The 19,741-nt window shown below is 27.1% G+C and overlaps 2 protein-coding genes across 4 annotated transcripts in view; one reads left to right on the top strand and one right to left on the bottom strand.

Annotated features, from left to right (window-relative positions):
- Positions 1-804: 804 nt before the first annotated feature.
- Positions 805-16,467, top strand: LOC129968448 (RNA-binding protein 41-like). 3 transcript variants are annotated; one of them, XM_056082316.1, is made up of 8 exons: positions 805-1,168; positions 1,732-1,887; positions 2,597-2,786; positions 6,321-6,606; positions 8,948-9,159; positions 9,874-10,021; positions 12,888-13,005; positions 15,368-16,467. In XM_056082316.1, the coding sequence occupies exons 2-7, from the start codon at positions 1,739-1,741 to the stop codon at positions 12,977-12,979; spliced, it is 1,077 nt and encodes a 358-aa protein (XP_055938291.1). In that variant the 5' UTR covers positions 805-1,168; positions 1,732-1,738; the 3' UTR covers positions 12,980-13,005; positions 15,368-16,467. The 3 variants fall into 3 exon arrangements, with proteins under 3 accessions (XP_055938291.1, XP_055938290.1, XP_055938292.1); XM_056082315.1 differs by having other exon boundaries at positions 805-1,176; XM_056082317.1 differs by lacking the exon at positions 15,368-16,467 and adding an exon at positions 13,819-13,973 and having other exon boundaries at positions 805-1,176.
- A 185-nt stretch (positions 16,468-16,652) lies between these two features.
- Positions 16,653-19,741, bottom strand: part of LOC129968447 (uncharacterized) — a 69,091-nt gene continuing 66,002 nt past the window's right edge. Inside the window, exon 4 of the transcript XR_008784409.1 lies at positions 16,653-16,726. The gene's annotated coding sequence lies outside the window, so the exon portion shown is untranslated. The remainder of the gene's footprint in view (positions 16,727-19,741) is intronic.

Here is a 19,741-nt window from a genome sequence, read left to right as displayed (position 1 = left end):
TTTTCAAGTGATTAAATGTTTTCACCGACATATTTCCAGCTTTGATAGTATTACAAAAATATTCCTCTTGATCTCTCTCTATTATCTACAAGTTTATTCACACACACACACACACACACACACACACACACACACACACGCGCGCGCGCACAAGTCGATCTGCTCTGTATCCCAAAATACTCAACAATCTCGTAAAATTTGGAGACAAATTATATCAAAAAATTATTCACAGAACATAGCTCATGCATTCATCGGATGCATCGGAAGACATCGTGTCCCACATCAAATTTTGAAATAAGAACACCATCAAAGAAAAGAACTTTTGGCGTGACAAAGTGCTATTAATAGAGAAATTCCAATTATTAAAAATCATCCCCAAATTTACAAAAAAAAAAAAAAAAAAAAAAAAAACTAGAGGGAGATATTATTCATGAATTTTTTAAAATAAAAAATTGTGAAATTCAGGCTTTTTAAATGAATCTAATCTTTTGAATAACGAAATGTGCAATAAATTCAAAGAAATTTATAATTTTAAACGCATTTTATTTCATTGCTCAAAATATATAAAAATTCGATGTTTTCTCTGGAGGAAAAAAAAACTGATCTTCATTGATGTTTTCAGCAACCACCAGACTCATGATGTCGGCAAAATATTTGAAAATAAACAAAATTTCCCTATATTTCCTCAAAATTTCTCTCTCTCCCTCTCTTTTTAATTATTAAAACTTTTCTCAACAATCCAGAGATCTGGCTAAAATCCCCGAAACTTCGTCAATCAATCAATCAATCAGTCAAAACCACAACAATGTAAATATAAACAAACACAAACCTTCGATGGGTAGCAAATATGACGGAATCGATAATACTTTTGCATTATTTTGAATTGAACGGAATTAAATTTTAAATACAAGATTCATTTGTGATTACTTAAAGGATATATTTATTGTGATCGAAGTTGAGAATAGCAGCTTTTGTTGCTTTACATTTCATAGTGGCAACTTGAATGACAGCTTTTACTGTCCTTATCCCAAACTCCTTGTATCAAGTCAAATTATATTTGTTGTTTCATTTTGATTGAATTAAAAAGGCCACGAATTTAAATATCAGGAACTGTATTTTATCCGTATATCTTTCTTATTATTATAAACACATTTTACTTTAAAAGAAAGTAAGCAGGTACTTTATTTTTTCATTCTTTTTTTTTTCTTTTGATAATGCTAAAGAATAGTCCTTTTCAGTTTTTGATATGTCGATAAAGCAGGCAGGATGTATATTAATTTCTCATTTATGTCAAGTTTTCCATGTAGCATTCTTTTAAATTAAAAAGGATATTCTTTGCAAAATTTCTATGCATTTCATTCCATCTTTTGAATTAATTATTCACTCATCAAACTATGCTATCATACATATGCGCATCAAAAAGATAATTTAATCATAAATTAAATTACCTTTTGAATTAAAAAATATGAAGCAGACTTTACCTACAATATTAAAAACTTCTCAGCAGAATTAAGTGATCAGTGATTTTTTTTTGTGTGAAAATCAATAATATTTGTTCTTATAAGATTATTTAAAGAAAGAGGAAACTTTCATTAGTATTTTTTGTAAAAAATATTTTTTTCCACCTCAAAACTAAAAAAATAGGAATGCTTAAGTATTTGACTACTGTTTTTAAGTATAAATGTTATATATGTTTAGGTATAAATGCTATATATTTTCGTGTTTTCGTAGAATTATCATGGCTAGAATACTTTATAATAAAAAAGCTTCTGTGGTGTATCTTGATGATGAAGTGGATGTTAAAAATCTTGGTGAGGAAACAGAAGCCGAGAAGCAGATGAAAGTTATTCTTGAGAAGCAGCTCAAGACTCAAGTGTCTATGAAAGAGTGAGTTTATTAGTTTCATTTTTTAATTCCAGCTTTTACTTTTTTTATATATTTTCAAATTTATTATATTTTATAAACTGTATTATTTATTACCAAAATATCTTTTGAACATTTATTATTATGCATCTTACTGTTATTTATCATTACTGTTATTTACTTTTAGTTCAAATAATAATATGTAAATTTTGAGCTGTTTAAAGTATCTTCTCTAGTCAGGGCCTTATGTCTAAGTCTTTAAATATAGGCTTGTAATTCTAATGTGAAAAATGTTTTGAATAATATAAATAATTATATTTTATTAATATATTGCTAAAAATATGAAATCAGAATTTTTATGCAGTTTTCTTATATAGTGATATTTAATAAAATATTTTTTGTATTACATCATTTTTAACAAAACAATTTTCATTCTAAATTGGCCGAGTTATAAAATTTTGTATTTCACTATTTTAGACCAATCAGTGACATTTTGAAGAAATGAAATTTGTTGATTTGATTATTTTTCTTCAGGCAGCTTTTAAAATAATCCAAATGACCATTTGAAATAATAATGTTTAAAATTTCATAATTTAATCATAAAAAAAAAACTTCTTTTTTTTTTGCTTGTTTGTTTAAAATGTTTGAATACCAAGAATCTTCTAATAGAACTTGAAACTATATACCATATCATTTTTCAGAACAATGTTTCAAAATTTTTTTTTTCTTTCAGACAATTTTCTCAACATAGAACCTTTGTTTCTCCAAGTACATATAAATCTCCAACTGAATTGATTGAAGGTGCATGTTCTGTTCAAGAGTTCCAAGAACTGGAGAGAGAAGAGGAAATGCGCCAGGAATTGCAAAGATGTGGTCTGTCAGAGCAAGAAATTACTGATTATCTCTTATTCAAATTAGGAAAGGTAAGTATAAATTATTGTTGATTGATTTGAACTTATCAGTCTGGCCTTATTTTATCTATTCTCCAAACTTTATGTTATATTTATTATAAAATTATATTAAATACTTTAAATAAGTCAACTAAATATAGTGTGGCATACATGTTTAAAAGAGCTCTTTAATGTTATGATTCGAAAAACTAAATTTATGGAATTTTTCTGCTTATTTTGATCAATAATTTTATTTGCCATTAAGTATCATCAGTAAAAAAAAAAAAAAAAAAAAAAAGAGAGAGAGAGAGGATTAGTATTTTATGCTGAAATTATTTGATTACTGTTATAATCAATTATCTTTTCTTTTACTATGCATGCTCAACTATGAGTAGCTGTGATATTGGTAATAAGTATAGTATGGCATAGCTATTTGAAGCAGTCTTTTATAGCTGTAATATAGAAATAAATGGAAGCTTTGTTATATATTGTTGAATACTAAAAAACAAAAAAAGTTAATGGAATTAACATTTTATATTGAACCTATTGGATTATTGGTATATTCAGTTACATTTCAAGTTGATGGTACATTTAAAGTTATGAATAATCATAGCATTGATGAATGATGTAATAAATTATAATGTAATAATTTTGTAGCTATAACATTAGTAGTATGGGATTAAACAACTTTTATCTTTAATTTTGTTTCCTTCTACAGAATACTGATTAAAGGTGTTTAAAAATAAATTTGGTTTAAATATGTAAAGGTACTTGTATATTAATCTCATTCCAGTGATTAATTGCCAGAGATGTTATGTTTCTTGCAAACAGTGTTTAATCAACAAAGATTCATTTTGATCAATTAACTATGTTCACTAATGACATTCAGTTAAAAGCAAAATTTCACTGATTGCATGCAATTAAAACATAAATACTTATGTATTAACTGGATGTGTAGTTTAATATTAAATATATTAGAATCATATTCTAGAATATTTACTTTTTAGTTAAAACACTATGTTATGCTTATTGCAAACAGTGATTAATCAATAAAGATTCATTTTGATCAATAAACTGTGTTTACTAATGATTTTCAGTTAAAACCAAAATTTCATTGATTGCATGCAATTAATACATAAGTACTTGCATATTAATTGAATTTGTAGTTTAATATTGTCATGTAGAACTATAGTATAGAACTCAATGACACACACAACAGGTAGAGCTAAACCAATTTATTAACTGAACTCTGAACTCAGAACACAGTAACTGACAAATCTTCTGCTTTTATACTAGCAGAGAAAGTTCCAGAATATTTTTCTGGAGACAGTAAGAAAAGTCCAGAACACTTGTCTGGTAAACTAAAGAAATGTCCAGTATCTTCTGGAACATGAAATAAAGGAAAACATAAAATAAAGGAATTAAGTATTTACATATACTATTAATCGCATTGTCTCTAGCGGGATTCAAACCCAGGTCTCTTGATCATGAGACCAGTGCCATGATCATTCGGCCATGGAGATTCGACTGTCTTTCTTCAATGTGGCAATATTAAATACATTAGGATCATATTCTAGGATATTTAACTTTTCAGTTAATACACTATGTATCTTCTCCTATTTTGTCAACTTGAGTTGGTGAGCTTTCAAAATTTCTTCTGATACAGGTTTGAAATAACTCTAACCTTTTACAAAAATAATTTAGTAAAGAAAAATTTTAATATTTTATGAAAGATTGACTGTATTTCATGATTTACCATATTATTGTTGTTTCATTATGCACATATGAACTTAAAAAACTCTCAAAGATCAGGACAAGCAATTTTACCTTCAATTTCATCTTTTTAACTTCACTATATCGGAGACCAAATAACAAGCAATCACAAGAAAATAAAGTTATCTATTATGTACTTATAAGCTACAATATTAATTTTACAAATCTTTCTATTATTCTTGTAACCTCTCCTTACAGTCCATTGATAAGTGTAAGACTGGCCTTCATTCTTGTAATATAGAAACCTCAATAAGAAAAAAAATTTCAGTCATCAATCTGATTTCTTTTTTACTATCAGAGAGAGAAAATTATTAAGTTACTCATTTTATTATGCAATTTAAATACACAGAAAGTAACTGTAATTAATTAAAAATTATTAAAATTTAAGTATTCAGATTCCTTAATCTAGAAAAAAGACCTAATATAACAAAAGCTATTATCTACTTCATCATATGTCTGCAAATGAAATGAATGGGTTATGAATTTTGTATATTTGATTAGACTCGTGGGATTTTATATTTACAAAGCAATATAAGTTGAAATCAAGACATACTCATGATTGAAATGAGCATCAAAATGTTATAAAAAATAAAATTGGATTATCAAGATATATTCTCCAAATATGGAATAATTTTGCCTACCCAAAATGTATTTCGATTGCTTCATACCATATGAGATATTTTCCTGTAATATCTTCATTCTTGAGATACAATATGATGCTGGTTAAATTGCCTATTAGTTGAACCATTCAAAATTTTATTTTATACAAACCTTTTGTTACCTATTTTTTATATCAAGTAATGAACTGAAATATATTCTTTACATTTATATAAAACAATGGTTTTTGATACATTTATGACCTTTCAGGTTTGGCTTTTGTGATTTCCAGACAGTATCATATCTGTCTTTTAAAATGATTGATATTAAAATTATAGTAAAAAATAGTTTTATCTTTGTTTCTATTCAAGTTTTATTTTTATTTTTTTCCCCATGCTTGTAAAAAAATGCTTTAATATTCAAGTTTTGTTTTTATCACCATAGTTTGGTTTTAGCATTTGTTTTGTAGAATTCAAAAAAAAAAAAAAAAAAAAAGTTTGGATGAGTTCTACTTTTATTTTTTCTGTGCAATATTCTTTTATGTATGAAATGCATTTGATTATGTTTTTCATTTCTGTTGTAATCATTGTATAAGATTAGAATATAAATGATAAATATTGATAGATTTTCTGAGTATCTATTCTGAGTATTTTAACAATGAATGCATTGATATCATTTACGTGTATTCTTTAAATCTGGAAAGAAAAAAAAAAAAAAAAAAAAAGTGGATGAATGAAAGTTTCACTTTCAAATGACTTTCATTTAAAAGTGAAACTGAAGAATTTAGTAATGACAAATTCTTTCTGTTATAAAAGTTGTTTTCTGTTTTATCACAAATTTTCTATAAAAATATTATTGAGTTCAAAATTTATTCTATAAAATAAATCGATTTCAAAATTAATTTGAGCAAAAAAAAAAAAAATTGCCTTTGTTATTTGAAAATTTGTGCCCACTAACATCACACAACTCTTATTACATGTATTTTAAATAGGGGGGAAAAAAAGAAACTTTTTTTTTGTTTATTATCTGAAATGTGTTTCATTAAATTATAAATAGTAATATATTTAAATGCAAAAAAATGTTTTTTTTTAATTCTGTGTGTCAAGACCAGAAATCTTCAATGTTTAGATGTGCTTGAAGGATCAACTAATCAAGTATTTGTGCTATCTTATTAACATATGTGTCTGTTTTTTTCAGAAAAATGAAGAACGTTTAGTGAATCCAGCTGTCTTGAAAGAGAATATAGCCAGGATTGAAGAGAAAATCAAAGCTCACAATGAAGAGTTACTTAAGCCCCAATCCTTCAAAAATGTTAAGAAATTGACCAGACATGAAATGGAAATTGAAAAAGCTCTGTATGCAGGCTGCCCTGAAAAAAGAAAATTAGCTACTCTTGTGGCTACTGAAGATACTGTTGAAGATTCTTACACCAGTGTACCATTTAATTACATAAAAAATTTATCAGAGAAATTACTTCAAAAAGGTATTTTTTATACTATTTTACTATACACTATTGTTTAATGATTTTTCATTTATAGTATAATTCGGTCTTCTTGTGACTATGCAATGTTTTAGTATTTTCAGAACTTATTTCTAGATAATCGACTGACTGAATTAAATCCAATTTGAATATGTGGGACATCATACGATATTAAATTTATAAAAATAATTGAAGTTAAAATTCCATTTTAACCTTTTATACTTATTTACCTATTTCATAATGATAAATATTGAAATATATTAAATATCTTAAAGTTAAAAACTATGAAAAAAGTTTTTAAAATATACATTTCTTAGTGTATTAAAATAGAAAATGTTTTTCCATAAAAAATTTGAAGTTCAAAATCAAATCATAAAAGCCTGTGAGCCTGACATAGTGCTATGAAGAAATTAAGCAACAATGAATGTCATATGAGAAAAAATTTCTTAACTTTCATTAGAAATTAAATTATGTTATAAATATAATTAAATTCCAATTTTCAATCATTGAAGTACAATGTATTGATTATATATTCTGACTTTAAATTTTTTTTTGATTAAAAGAATATTTATTTTAAAGTCCATAGTTTGGATTAAAAGCAATTTTATATCTTCTATTACACTAATTATTTTGAAAAAACTTTTTATTTTTCCCTTTAAAAAAAATACATGTGTCTATAAGAGAAGCTTGTTTACATTTATTTATAATAGAGCAAAGCTATTTTTCCATCTGACGGGAAGAATTTTATTTGGTCTGTTTCTGAAGGGGAGGGGGGGGATTAGAAAATAGAGGGGAAAAAATTGATATTTTTTTTTAACCCTTTGTCATAGTTTAATAAATTCTTTTTAAAATATGAGATAGGCTTTTAAAGTTTTTTGTTTAGCATTCTAAGCAAGACTTTAAAAATATTTTTCAGTCCTTGTATTCAGTATCCATTCCTTATATTTTTCTGCACAAAATTTTGTACTGTAAATGCTGCTTTTTTTTAAGGAAATGGAAATGAAATAAATAATTTAATATTTTAAGCATTATTTACATATTAATATGCATAACATTATATTTGTCCTAAAATACAGCAAGAGGGGGAAAAATCAGTTAGAAACTTATATAAATTTTGTGGAAAACAAAATATGGGACTATGATTTTCATTTTCTAAATATGCAAATGAAGGCTTTTCTGCATTATTCTATTGGTTCTCATTATTCATTTTTTTTATGTTGGATATGTTTGATTTAATTATTTTCAATTAATCTGTTAATATTATATGTTAAAATTCTATATATTATTAACTGTTACTAATCTGCTTCATTTATTTTAGAAGAACTTTTTAAATATATGAATGCTTGAATTTTGAGACTTTTTTAAATATCAAATGCATTACTAACAAGAATACCATCTTTGTAAATTAAATTTTTCTTTCTTTTGATAATAGAATTGGCATCAATAGAAATGCTTTAAATATATGATTAGAACATTGATAAAAGTGATCAAATAGAAGAAAAAAAAGTTAATACGTAGAAGTGTTGGAAAATTTCACCTCTGTTACAGAAAAAGATTAAACACATCAATACTTCCAATAATAAAAACATTTTTATAATGTTATTAATAGCAAATAAAGCATAAGGAACATAAATCCCAGTGGCAAAAAATAACTGAATTAACTTTATCATTTTCATTTTGATTGTAGGTAACAAATTTCAGATTACATATGAATAGGACTATACATACTTAGCCACTTTTCACTGATAGATAACTAGTTCTGCCATATTGATTATTTAGACTATTTGGTTGTTTCTATTACTACTAAAAAAATCTGAAATAACAAAATAAATCGAAAATTTAAATATTTTTCCTGAACTTTTATAACATAAATAACATACTTGCAATTAAATAGTATTCTTTAATAGAATTAAAGTTGTAGCAATTAGTTCTTTGATCTGTTGATAGTAATAAAAAGTGATCAAGCTGTTTTATGTTCAGATTATATTGGATATCAAATCAAAAGCTACCTTCTTCTTCCAAATTTCTCTACCATACAAAGAAATTATTATTAGCATTAAAAAATAAATATTGCAGGAAAGGGGGGGGGATTGTAAATTAGGAAAGAAACAAACTATAATTTTTTTAATCACGGTGAATTTTCAATTATACATTTTCTTGCACAATGCATTATATATTTTTTTTTTGTTAGTTTTTGTAATGTACAGATAATATCGTGGGTTATTTTTTCTTTGACAAAATACATTTTCTTATTTATTTACTTTTAATTAACTATTATAGTATTATTTGTATTTAAGTTAACTTAATCTTTTGAATTTTTAATGCATAACATTGGAAACTTCAGTAAGTAAGAAAAGGAAGAAGAGATTGAAATTAGAAGAAGAATCTGTTCCTGAATCTGAAAGTGGAGAAAATGAAAATGTTCAATTTGATTCCAACATCCACCATGTTGTTGTGCCTTTAGAAAGTTCTGAAGTTGCTGAAAAGAAATTGAGTGTGGAAGAAATTAGAAAGATGCCTAAATTTGAAAATTACTGTATTGGTCAACCTAATAAAGTGAGGATATATTCTATAATATAATAATATATAAAGGATAAGGATTAATTTTTATGTTGCATTTTTGTATTCTTTTGTAATTTTAAGAGCTAAAATTTAAGTTTATTATTATTTCCAGATATTAGTTAAAAGATATCATTACTAAAACCAAAAATCAAATTATAATTTTTAAAATTTTTAACTTTTAACTTGCTGTTATGATATTTTGTTAAGAATATCTTGAAAAAAAAAAACGTTTCATGATGAATTTTTAATTAAAAATTATTAAAAAATTTTTAGTTATTTTTTAAATTTTGCTCCAGAAATTCTGATAATATTAAAAGTATAATCTTGTAAATGATCAATTATTATTTTGAAAGGCATATTCAAAGTTTTTACATTTTTGTATACTTTTGTAATTAGAAACATATAAATTTGAGTTCATTATTAAAATTCATAATGTATGAAAAGCAGCATTTGAAAATATTAAGAGAATTTTAATTTTTAAATTTTTTCTTAGATTATTAAAAAAATTGAATGTTGACTTTTTAATGATCATTAATTTGGTAATATATTAAAATTAATTAATAATTTTGTAGTCTACAGTTTAAAATTTTATTTAGTAATTTGAGAGCAAATTCAATATTTATAATAATGATCATTTTTAATGAACTTTATATGAAAATGTTTAATAATTAATTGCATTTAAGATTTTACATTTTCTTTCTGTTTCAGACATTATACATAAAAAATTTACATGCAAAAACTACTGAACAAGAACTAAGATCCGTATTTGGACGGTTTGAGGAAGAGAATGGAACATTCATAAATTACAGAGTCTGCACAGGAAGAATGAAGGGACAGGCTTTCATTCACTTTTCTGGTAAATATTTTAATTTTTCTTTTCCAAGATTTCAGAATACATTTTTTTTAAAATTTTTCCTTTACATTTTTTTATATTTAATAATAGTTTCATCATATTTTTTTAATCAAAATTCATTATTAGTAACATAAATAAAGAGCCTTTCATTAAGATGTAAAACTGAAATGTGTGATATAAATAAAGCAAGAATTCTTTAACTTTTCTTATTCTTGATCCAAATTAAGTTATCTACTGTGCTTGACAAAAGTTTAAAACAGTATAATTTTAAAATGTTCTTTTTATTTCAATGTATTATTTTTATTTATAGGGTGGTTATAATTAAGCTTCTCCTATAAACTGCATCATACAACGCAAACGCGTGAGCGGATTGCAATGAAATTTGGTATATAGACTATACATAAGATGCGCTCACGGAATTTCGGAAAAAAAAAAAATTAATCTAAAATGTCCACCAGAGGGCGTCTTTTCCAGAAAAACATTAATTTTAATACAGTAAACGACCAAAACGGAATAGAGAAACAATATTAACATTTATTGACTAGTTTCTGATCACCTTGTTATCGAGCCATATTAAGTAAAAGTAAGGAAAAAAATAACAGTATGCTCTTTGAGAAAAGAAAAAAAAAAAAAAAAAAAAGAAGAAAGAAAAACAGTTCAGTTTATAGAAACAAGGACAGATTAGGACGAAATTACACAAGAGGAGCAGGGCGATGTAGGGAAAGGTGCTCCATGTGACCACCCTCATTCACCTGCAAAATCTTAAATCGATGGACAGTGTTTTCAACAGCAGATCGTAACTGATCAGTTGTGATGCTTCGCACATGAATCTTTATGGAGTTCTTTAAGTCATTCAACGTCGCAACAAGGTACCGTCATCATTACAGACAGAAACATTGACAACGTTTCTTACTCTACTGATTGCAAGGTTCCTCTTTTTCGCAAGCATGCAAATCTCGACATTTTTTCCTAGAATCGACAGATTTTCCCGGTTTTTCATTTTATTACTCATAATTCTTGTTCTGGATTGTTATATTGTTTCTGTATTCCGTTTTGGTCTTTTACTGTGTTAAATTTAATGTTTATCCGGAAAAGGCGCCCTCTAGTGGACATCTTGGAACTATTTTTTTTCCCCTGAAATTCCGTGAGCGCACCTCATGTATAGTCTATATACCAAATTTCGTTGCAATCCGTTCATCCGTTTGCATTGTATAATGTTGTTCATAGGGGAAGTTTAATTATAACCATATAAATCTTCAACTTTAAGATTATATTAAACATAATCATTTAAATTTTATTTCTAACCAACTGTTTTCAGAATAGAGTGAAAATTTCTGTATTGGAAGTTTATTGCAAAAATGATTTTATGGAAATTAGCTAAATATTGTAAACAAATGTGCTTCCAAATGATAATTTTGTATGTAATCGCAAACTGGCTACTCCAATCCATCAGAAGGCACACAGAAAAATTTGTATGATTGGATCGCTGCAACAGCAACACTGATGGGAAGTGTGGTTGAGTCCTAAGAGCCATCATTAGTTACGGTACAACCTTTCCCTAAGGAAGTATGTTCCATCATTGATGGAATGAAACAGATTCCCAATTTTTGTGTACCCACAGCAGTGGTAAGAACCAACCATCATGCCAAAAGCTTCTCATCCTCAATTATCATGTGCCCCCCCCCCCATGGGATTAGTTTTGTATGTAAGAAGAACTTGGCTATAGGTTAATTCAAAATAGCTCGCTCTAAAGAATTATTATATAATGCAATACAGAAGATCTCATGTATGAAAGCAAAGCCAAAGTTCATTTCTGAAATTTCACTTGCTTTAAAAAGGCTGAAATGTGGAATTGATCTGGGTCTAAGGTAAAAGGGTTTAATGAATATTTTGCTATGATTGGGAAATTTTCATGATGACTGCATCAGTGATTTGATTTCTACTATGAATTATTCTCTTTCTTGAATTAAAAATATGTTGGAAGATAAATATTGAAGAAAATTATTTAAAGTATATTTTATAATCAGGGTACTGATGCCTTAGATGGTTTGACCATGATGCTTGAAAAGAGTACATCATAGAAATAGTGGACATCATTTAAAAATAAGTAACTGAATGTCTCATTTAAAAAAGCTAATGGTAGGTTTGCCTGTGTTAAGTATAATCGTCAAAAAAAAAAAAAAGAAAAAAAGAGCATGCTTAGTAAATTATATGTGATGATTTCATCTTTTTTTTTACAGATATTGTTAGCAAAAAAGACAAGCTTTTATTTCTATAACATTGATAGATTTCAAGGCCTTTTCTTATGTGTCATATATAAGCATTAATGATAGTTATTTGTGCTACTGTCTTTTGTACTGCATTATTGATTTAACCTTAGAAAATTGATTAGATGCATATTTATTCATTGATTAGTGCTTAGAATCTTAAAAAATATAAATGAATTATTTTCTCTGAAAATTTAAAATGTGAGTTTTGTAAGTATTTTTTTTTTAAATCAAGAATTATCAAAATAATGACCATATAGATTGGTGCCTTTGAGGATACTTTCAGCCATTAAAAAAAAATGCTTTAATCATTTAAGTATCGTCTATTTACATTAGTTTTAAAATTACTCAATATGTTCTATAATCTTTTTTTGAGGATAGTTAAAATTATATTAAAATTGATAATCTGATTGAAGAACTTTTCTTGAGAAATACTTATTATTAATAATTGGCTATAAAATAGTCATATTTTTTTTTTTACTAAGTTTAAAAACATTAAATACATCATACTTTTTTTAAGGGTTTTCATTTAAGCATTTATTAGTTAAAATAATAGAGCTTTCATGTATTATCTAATTTCTTATAAATCACAATTTTTTTAGACACCAAACTTGCAGAAAAAGCCCTTTATTTTGCCAATGGGTTTTTGATAAGAGGAAAGCCAATGATCATTGAATTTGGGAAGAAGACTTGAAGACTGAAATTCAAAATGAAAAAAAGGTTTGTTATCATATAATGAACATATTTGTTGTCATGCCAGTGTTTTTAATATCAGTTTTTTTTCATAACATTTAAAGTTAGTAATTTTATTTATGCAAATGAAATTCTTTTGTTTAAAATTGAGTTTATCAAAGACTTATATACGTGAAACATAAATATAATTATTTATAAAAATGCTGTGGTGTTGAAAGGTGATTACTGCCAGCATTTTATCTAATTTTATACCAAAATTGTGCATGCCTCCTGTTAACTACTGCTCAAGTTTTTCAACAAATCATTCCCTGGATATTAGATGGGGAAAGAAAGTCTCTACAAGACCTACCAGATCCTTCTATTTAATTTACTGTATTTTATTTTTTTCCCTACTTGGGAAAAACTATTTTCCTACTTGGGAATATTCAAATCTGGATTGGATTTGAAATAATATATTCCCATAGTCATTGGTTTAAGTAAACCTTGAATGTTACAAAATACTTGTCAAGAGATTGACAATCTTTGAACATCTACAATGCTTCTAACACTATTTGCATAAAATATAAACAATTTTTTAAAAATGGAGAGTTTTTTTAATTGCAATTTAAATTTGCTTGCAGAAACTTATAGTGGGACACCTAATGTGAAAGTCAAAATTATACTTTTAAACATGAATTGTGAATACTTTTAATTATATTTAAATTGAATTTAATTTGCATATAAAAGGAAAGCGTTTTTGTAATTTAATTGATTAAATGTTTTGTTATGCTGTATAATGTTATTGTTACATACTATTAGTAATTCAAAAATAATCCAGTAGCATTTTTATACAAATTTCAGTTCCACTTTACATTCCCTCCAACAGCTGCAGAATTTCCGTAGATGCAATGGAAATTAAATGGATATTACCGAGTTATGGATGTATTGTGAAAAACTATTTTTAAAATGAACCTCCGAAAATACTCTTTTTCTGAATCCTTGTTCACAGCTTTGCTGATGGTTAGTGAAAAAACTTTTTAGCATGGCAAAAAAAAAAAAAAAAAAAAAAAAATGTTGAATCTTATTTTTGTATGAATGCAAAAATGCTGGAATTGCTCCTCATAACAAAATGCATATGTGAGTTTGCTATGATGTTAAATTGAGCAATGATGATTTTAAAAAAGTACATATGCTTACTATTTAACAACAACAAAAAATTGTAAATATTGGAAGTGTTAATTTGTTTGATCAACAAATTCGTGTTGTGTGTGTTAAGTAAAATTATTTCACTTATATATTTAATCAATAATAAAAGTCTATTTAATAATTTTTAGTAATGATTTAATTAATTAAAATTCGTTGGAAATATCCATTCTTCAATAATTTGTGGATATTCATTATATTTAATATATCTGCAAGAAGTGCTATGGATGACTAGGTAACCAATGTTAAAGGGTAAAACTTTAAGAAAATAATTCTCGTTTTTATTTGTTAACAGCTGGTTGCTTAGGCTTAAAGAAAATTATAAATTTTCAAATTGCCAAATATTAAAGCCATGATATTTTAATTGCTTTACTTGTGTACCTGAACTTTCATTGTGTACATGAACTTTTCTAATGGAGACAAGTTTCATGATTTCATAACTCTAAAAAAGTATAAATATGCAGTTGAGTTATCTTCTAACTTTTGTGTTATTTTAACTTCACTCTTTTATTCATTTTGTGAACTATGCAGATGAAATTAAACATAATCCTAATTGTTTAGCATTCAACAATAGAAGAAAACAATGAACAACGAAAACGGTTTGAATTTTAGGGCAACAGTATAATCTATTGTTGAAAATAAAGCACAAAAAACAATAAAAAAAATTTAAAAATTGCAACAATTTGAATGAAAAATTTGTATGATTATTAAATTAATGTCATTAAAAAGAAAAAAAAATTTGTGATGGTGTTTTATTTTTTCTTTTATCTGGCAATAATATTTTTTGAAATTCATTTTAATTTTGAATTAATTAAAATTTTACTTAAATCTCTAAATGTTATTATTAATAGAGTTAAAAATTGTTTCTTAGTTTAGGGTTTTTCCAGGTATGAAGAAGAATATTCATTGTTATTTGTATAATGAAATTAAACCAAGTTTATCTATCAAATCAAGAAAATATCAAAATAGTTTCATCTGTTTTAACTAAACAGATGAAACTAAACAAACTTGACACAAGGAAGTTGATTAACTAAACAAACTTGACACAAGGAAGTTAATTGAATTGTTAATATCATTCAGAATTCTAATTAATTATTTTTAATTCTAATCTTTTAAAATTCACTTAATAATTTTTTATGACATTGGAGTAATGCTTTTGATTTAAAAATTAATATTATATAAATTGATTTTGCTATATTTTTATCAGGTACTCAGTCATTATTGTAGTTTCTCTGGCTGCAGGACAGGAGGGAAATGGCAAGAATAATTAAAACCCTGTGTTCGATCTGTGGAGATTCTTCTGAGAAGAGATATCAGGAATGTTTGGAACGTAAAATTTGTTTATAACTGGCAAACATTTAAATAACACAGTTTTTAACTTTTTTTCTTGAGTAACTTTAACTAAAGTAAACTTCTTTAACTTTTTTTCAGTTTTTTTTTCTTGAATAAATAAAATTCAGCACAATTTTTTAAAAGAAATTTAATACATTTTAAATTATGTGATTTCTTGATAAACTCTATATTTTGACCTGCTCATATATTTAAAAAAAGGATTAGGAAAATCAATTAAACTAAAATTGTTCCATATTTTACAAATTACACATGGGAATGATTAAAAAAGAAAAAAGAATGCAGTCTATTTGGTAAAAATACTGTTTTAGTCATCAATGTGGTCAGAATTTTTCTGTATCTTTATTTTTTTATTCTGTGTATTTGCATTTATATTTATTTCAACTCATTTATTTTATGAAGCCATGTTTCGTAGAGATAGCACTTCGTGCTCCCAACGCACAGTTCCAAGGTTCGATCCTTGGGCTGGGCGGGGTCGACTCAGCCTTTCATCTCTTCAGTGGGTCGATAAACGGAGAACCAAGCATGTTTGGGAACTAAACCCTGGGGGTTCCACTTTAGGCTGACCACCTATCTACGACATATGCTTCGCACCCCAGGGCCTTCAGTCAAGAAAGCATATATGGGCACTGTAGGCCTTGGGACCACGTGGACTGTCGTGCCACTGAGTTTTAGTTTCGTTTATTTTATACCTCTCATTTATATTAATGCAATATCCTGTGAACTCTTTCTTTTAAATGGTTGTTCAGAAGCAACATGCTTTCATTAATTCTAATGGGAGATCCAAATGATTTATATGGGCTTTGAAAGTATTCTTTTGTACACAGATTTCTGAGTAAGAATTAATTATTAAAAATTAATTACAGCTTATAAATATATACACTATCTACCAATAAGTAATTAGATCCTGTGATTAAAGAGATAAACACAATTTATTCATATAGGTAGTGCCTCCACCTCAGGTAATTACAGCTTTAACCCTCCGGTTAAATGGTGGATAGTAGTATTTTCTTCCATTCGCTTTGAGAAAACATGTCAGTTCTTTAATTGATTTTAGACAGTTGCTGCACCCTTTAATTCGGCGATCCAACTCGTTCCAGAGGTTTTCTATAGGATTCAAGTCTGGACTCTAGACAGGCCAGGACAGTTGGTTCACCCCATTGTCACCATACCATTCCATGGTGAACCTCACAACATGACAAGCGGCATTGTCATCCTAGAAATAAAAATCATCGAATTCGTAAAATTGCCACAGCGTAGAAATCTCATTGTTGTCCAGAATAGCGGTATAGAAGGTGGCGTTGAGTTTACCATGAATTGGGATCAAGGGTCCCAATCCATAACACGAGAAACATCTCCAGATCATAATCCACCTCTCCAAACATTACTGTAGGCAAAATGCATTTTGGCTAAAGGCCTTCCCAATGCATACACCAAACCTAGACTATGCCATTCGACTGATAGAGATTGAACCTTGATTCATCATTCCCGAGAACATTTTACCACTCATCCACGGTCCAATTTCGACATGCCTTGCATCACCTCAACCAAGTAGCACGGTTGGATTTTGTAATCAAAGGCTTATGGGTGGCAGCACGACCATGGAAACCAAGCAAGTGTGCTTCCTTGAGGATAAGCAACTATCAATCCAGAAATAAACAATATAAAAATTATCTATATAAAATTTTCTGAATCTATATAATAAAATATACATTGTATTTAGAGAGTGCTAATGCTGCTACAACTAAAACACAAATGAGCTTAACCAAAATAGAATTAGAAATAAATATTTATAGTCAAAATTCAAAATTAAAGATAAAATGAATCCTTCCTGAAGACTTTTTCAAGGGTCACCCTCAGGCAAGGATTCAAACCAGGGATTTTTTTATGTGAAGGGTCTGACTCTCGTCCAACAAACTGACCCCTCGTGACCCGAAAATCCCAGAAAATTGAGGTTTTGGAGACAAAATTAGTATTATAAGAATAAAAAATATTCCAAAACAAGTAAAATCACAGCAAATCAAACCACAAAATGCCATGAAAATGGAACCAAAATCATTTAAACAAGAAAGCAAAGTACTTACTAATTGAAAGTATAAATATGTTAGTGCCAAAGCACTTCGTTAAATTGAACTAAAATTTAATTTACCACGTTTACAGCTATATGTTTACCACATTTTGTCATAATGTAACGTCATCAAAGTTGAAGCGCCATCTGTCGAGCCATAACTCCAGGCCAACAAAACGGAGGAAGTCAGAAATCAGACAGTCCTTCCCTTATCAAAGCCTCTATATTGCAAAAGTTTTGGGGAAATTCGTTAATAGTTAAGTTTTTAATGAGATTGTTTGTTGCTAAATATATAAGAGGATGAGGATGGTATTTATCGAAATTACAATCTCGGATGCTTGTTGGAACTCCTGGAGTATGTGGGCCATCGGTTTGTTGTGGTTTTTTCTGAATTTCTTCGTTTTCTATCTCTTAGTCTCGAGGGTCTGCCGGGTCGAAGCACATTTCGACTATCACCATTCACCTTCCACTTAGTAATCACAAAAGCCACTGCCGATTTTGGAATGTTTAACTCACTAGATATGTTCCTTAAGGATCGACCATTTCTATGATATCCGAGAATTAATGCCTTTTTCGAAGTCTGAATTTCGTGGCATCTTGCATGCGACTAATACCAATGCTATTTCCTGCAATACATTTAAATACAGAAAGCTTGACGTATATCAGACCGCAGATCCTGCATGTGTGTCCAAGTTTTTATTGGTAGATAGTGTAGTACATATGGTACTTGCTTACCATATGCACCCCGAAAAATGTTTGCTACCACTTTTCACTATTTGCTAATTAAATAATTTGGACTTATTTTTATGCTAAGACAGTTTCTTTCTTTAATTACAGATTTTATAATGAAAGCTGTTATATTAATTCGGTATATATCTCCTTATCTACAAAAAGTCGTCATCTTTTAGTTAAACTATTCATAAATATATTGTTTTTAAATCCTCTAATTAGTCATATTTTAAATTTTGTTTTCATGTGAAGATTTTAGTTTATCACACTTGAAAGAATCCAAGGCATCTGTAAGACATTATTAACATAGCAGTGGTTATCTATTATAAATCGTCTAGTTTCATTTGTCATATATGATATTTTTAAGCTGTGTAAACTTTGTGTTTTAAATGTATTATTAATCATTATGCTTATTGAGGAAAATCACATGACATTATATTTAGTGAATTTATTGTACCATCTTTCTGCAAGATCAAATAAAAATGTTCAATATGTTCGTAGAGTTTTAAAAAATTCTGAAAAATTAAATGAGTTGTTTTATAAAATTTGCATTTTGTCATTAAATTTAATTTTTAGTTTTATTTTGAATAAGGTTTTGTGTATTAAAGATTAATTTATTGTTGAATTTAGCAAATATTCTGGAAGAGGTAGGATAATTGTAATGTAGTAAATTAAATTTTTTAAAAAAATATGATGTGTTAAAAATATTTATGATCTGAAAAAAATATTCTCTTGAAAGAACAATCGCAATTTAAATATTTGAAAGAATAGTATCATTTATCTCTTGCAATTCAGGAAACAAGAAGTTGATAACACCTCTCATTACAAGGTCACGAAATGATGAAAAATGTTCTTTTTATTTGAAATGAAGAGGGGTGGTTTGTTATTTTCTTCCTTTCCTTCCATGTTTGATACTCAAGGTTATTTCATAAATACAGTTCACTAACAGAAATTTTGTTTCCTGATTTTTTAAATGAATTATATTAAAATAAATAGTGATTTATTAAAATTTTCAAGTATTTTAAAGGCATTTTATATGTAAAAAGAGGTTTTATTTGTAGATAGTTATTTTTTCAAAATTAATAATTTACAACCCTGTCAAAAATATATTGAGATATAGCTCTTGATCGTATTATAATTTGATGCTGTATTTATATTTATTATTGTAATAAAGTATATTTTTTACTATGAAATGATTAAGGTATCTGACTAGGTAAAAAGCATGAATTTAAATAAAAGTTTTTGCAGTTTCAAAAAGTAGGTACGTTTTTGTTTCCAGTGATATCTTTATTTTGTCTGTATGTCAATTATAGTAAGCTATTGATACATAAATGAGGATTATTTATAAATATTTAAAAACTTTAAATGCATTTTCTGAAGAACAAGTTTTTTCATAAATCTACTGTAGGAGTATCATCATATCTCAAAAAATAA

The sequence above is a fragment of the Argiope bruennichi genome, chromosome 5 (genome assembly GCF_947563725.1).
Source record: "Argiope bruennichi chromosome 5, qqArgBrue1.1, whole genome shotgun sequence".
In the NCBI taxonomy this organism is placed as follows: domain Eukaryota; kingdom Metazoa; phylum Arthropoda; class Arachnida; order Araneae; family Araneidae; genus Argiope; species Argiope bruennichi.
This window is presented reverse-complemented; position numbering and strand designations above follow the sequence as displayed.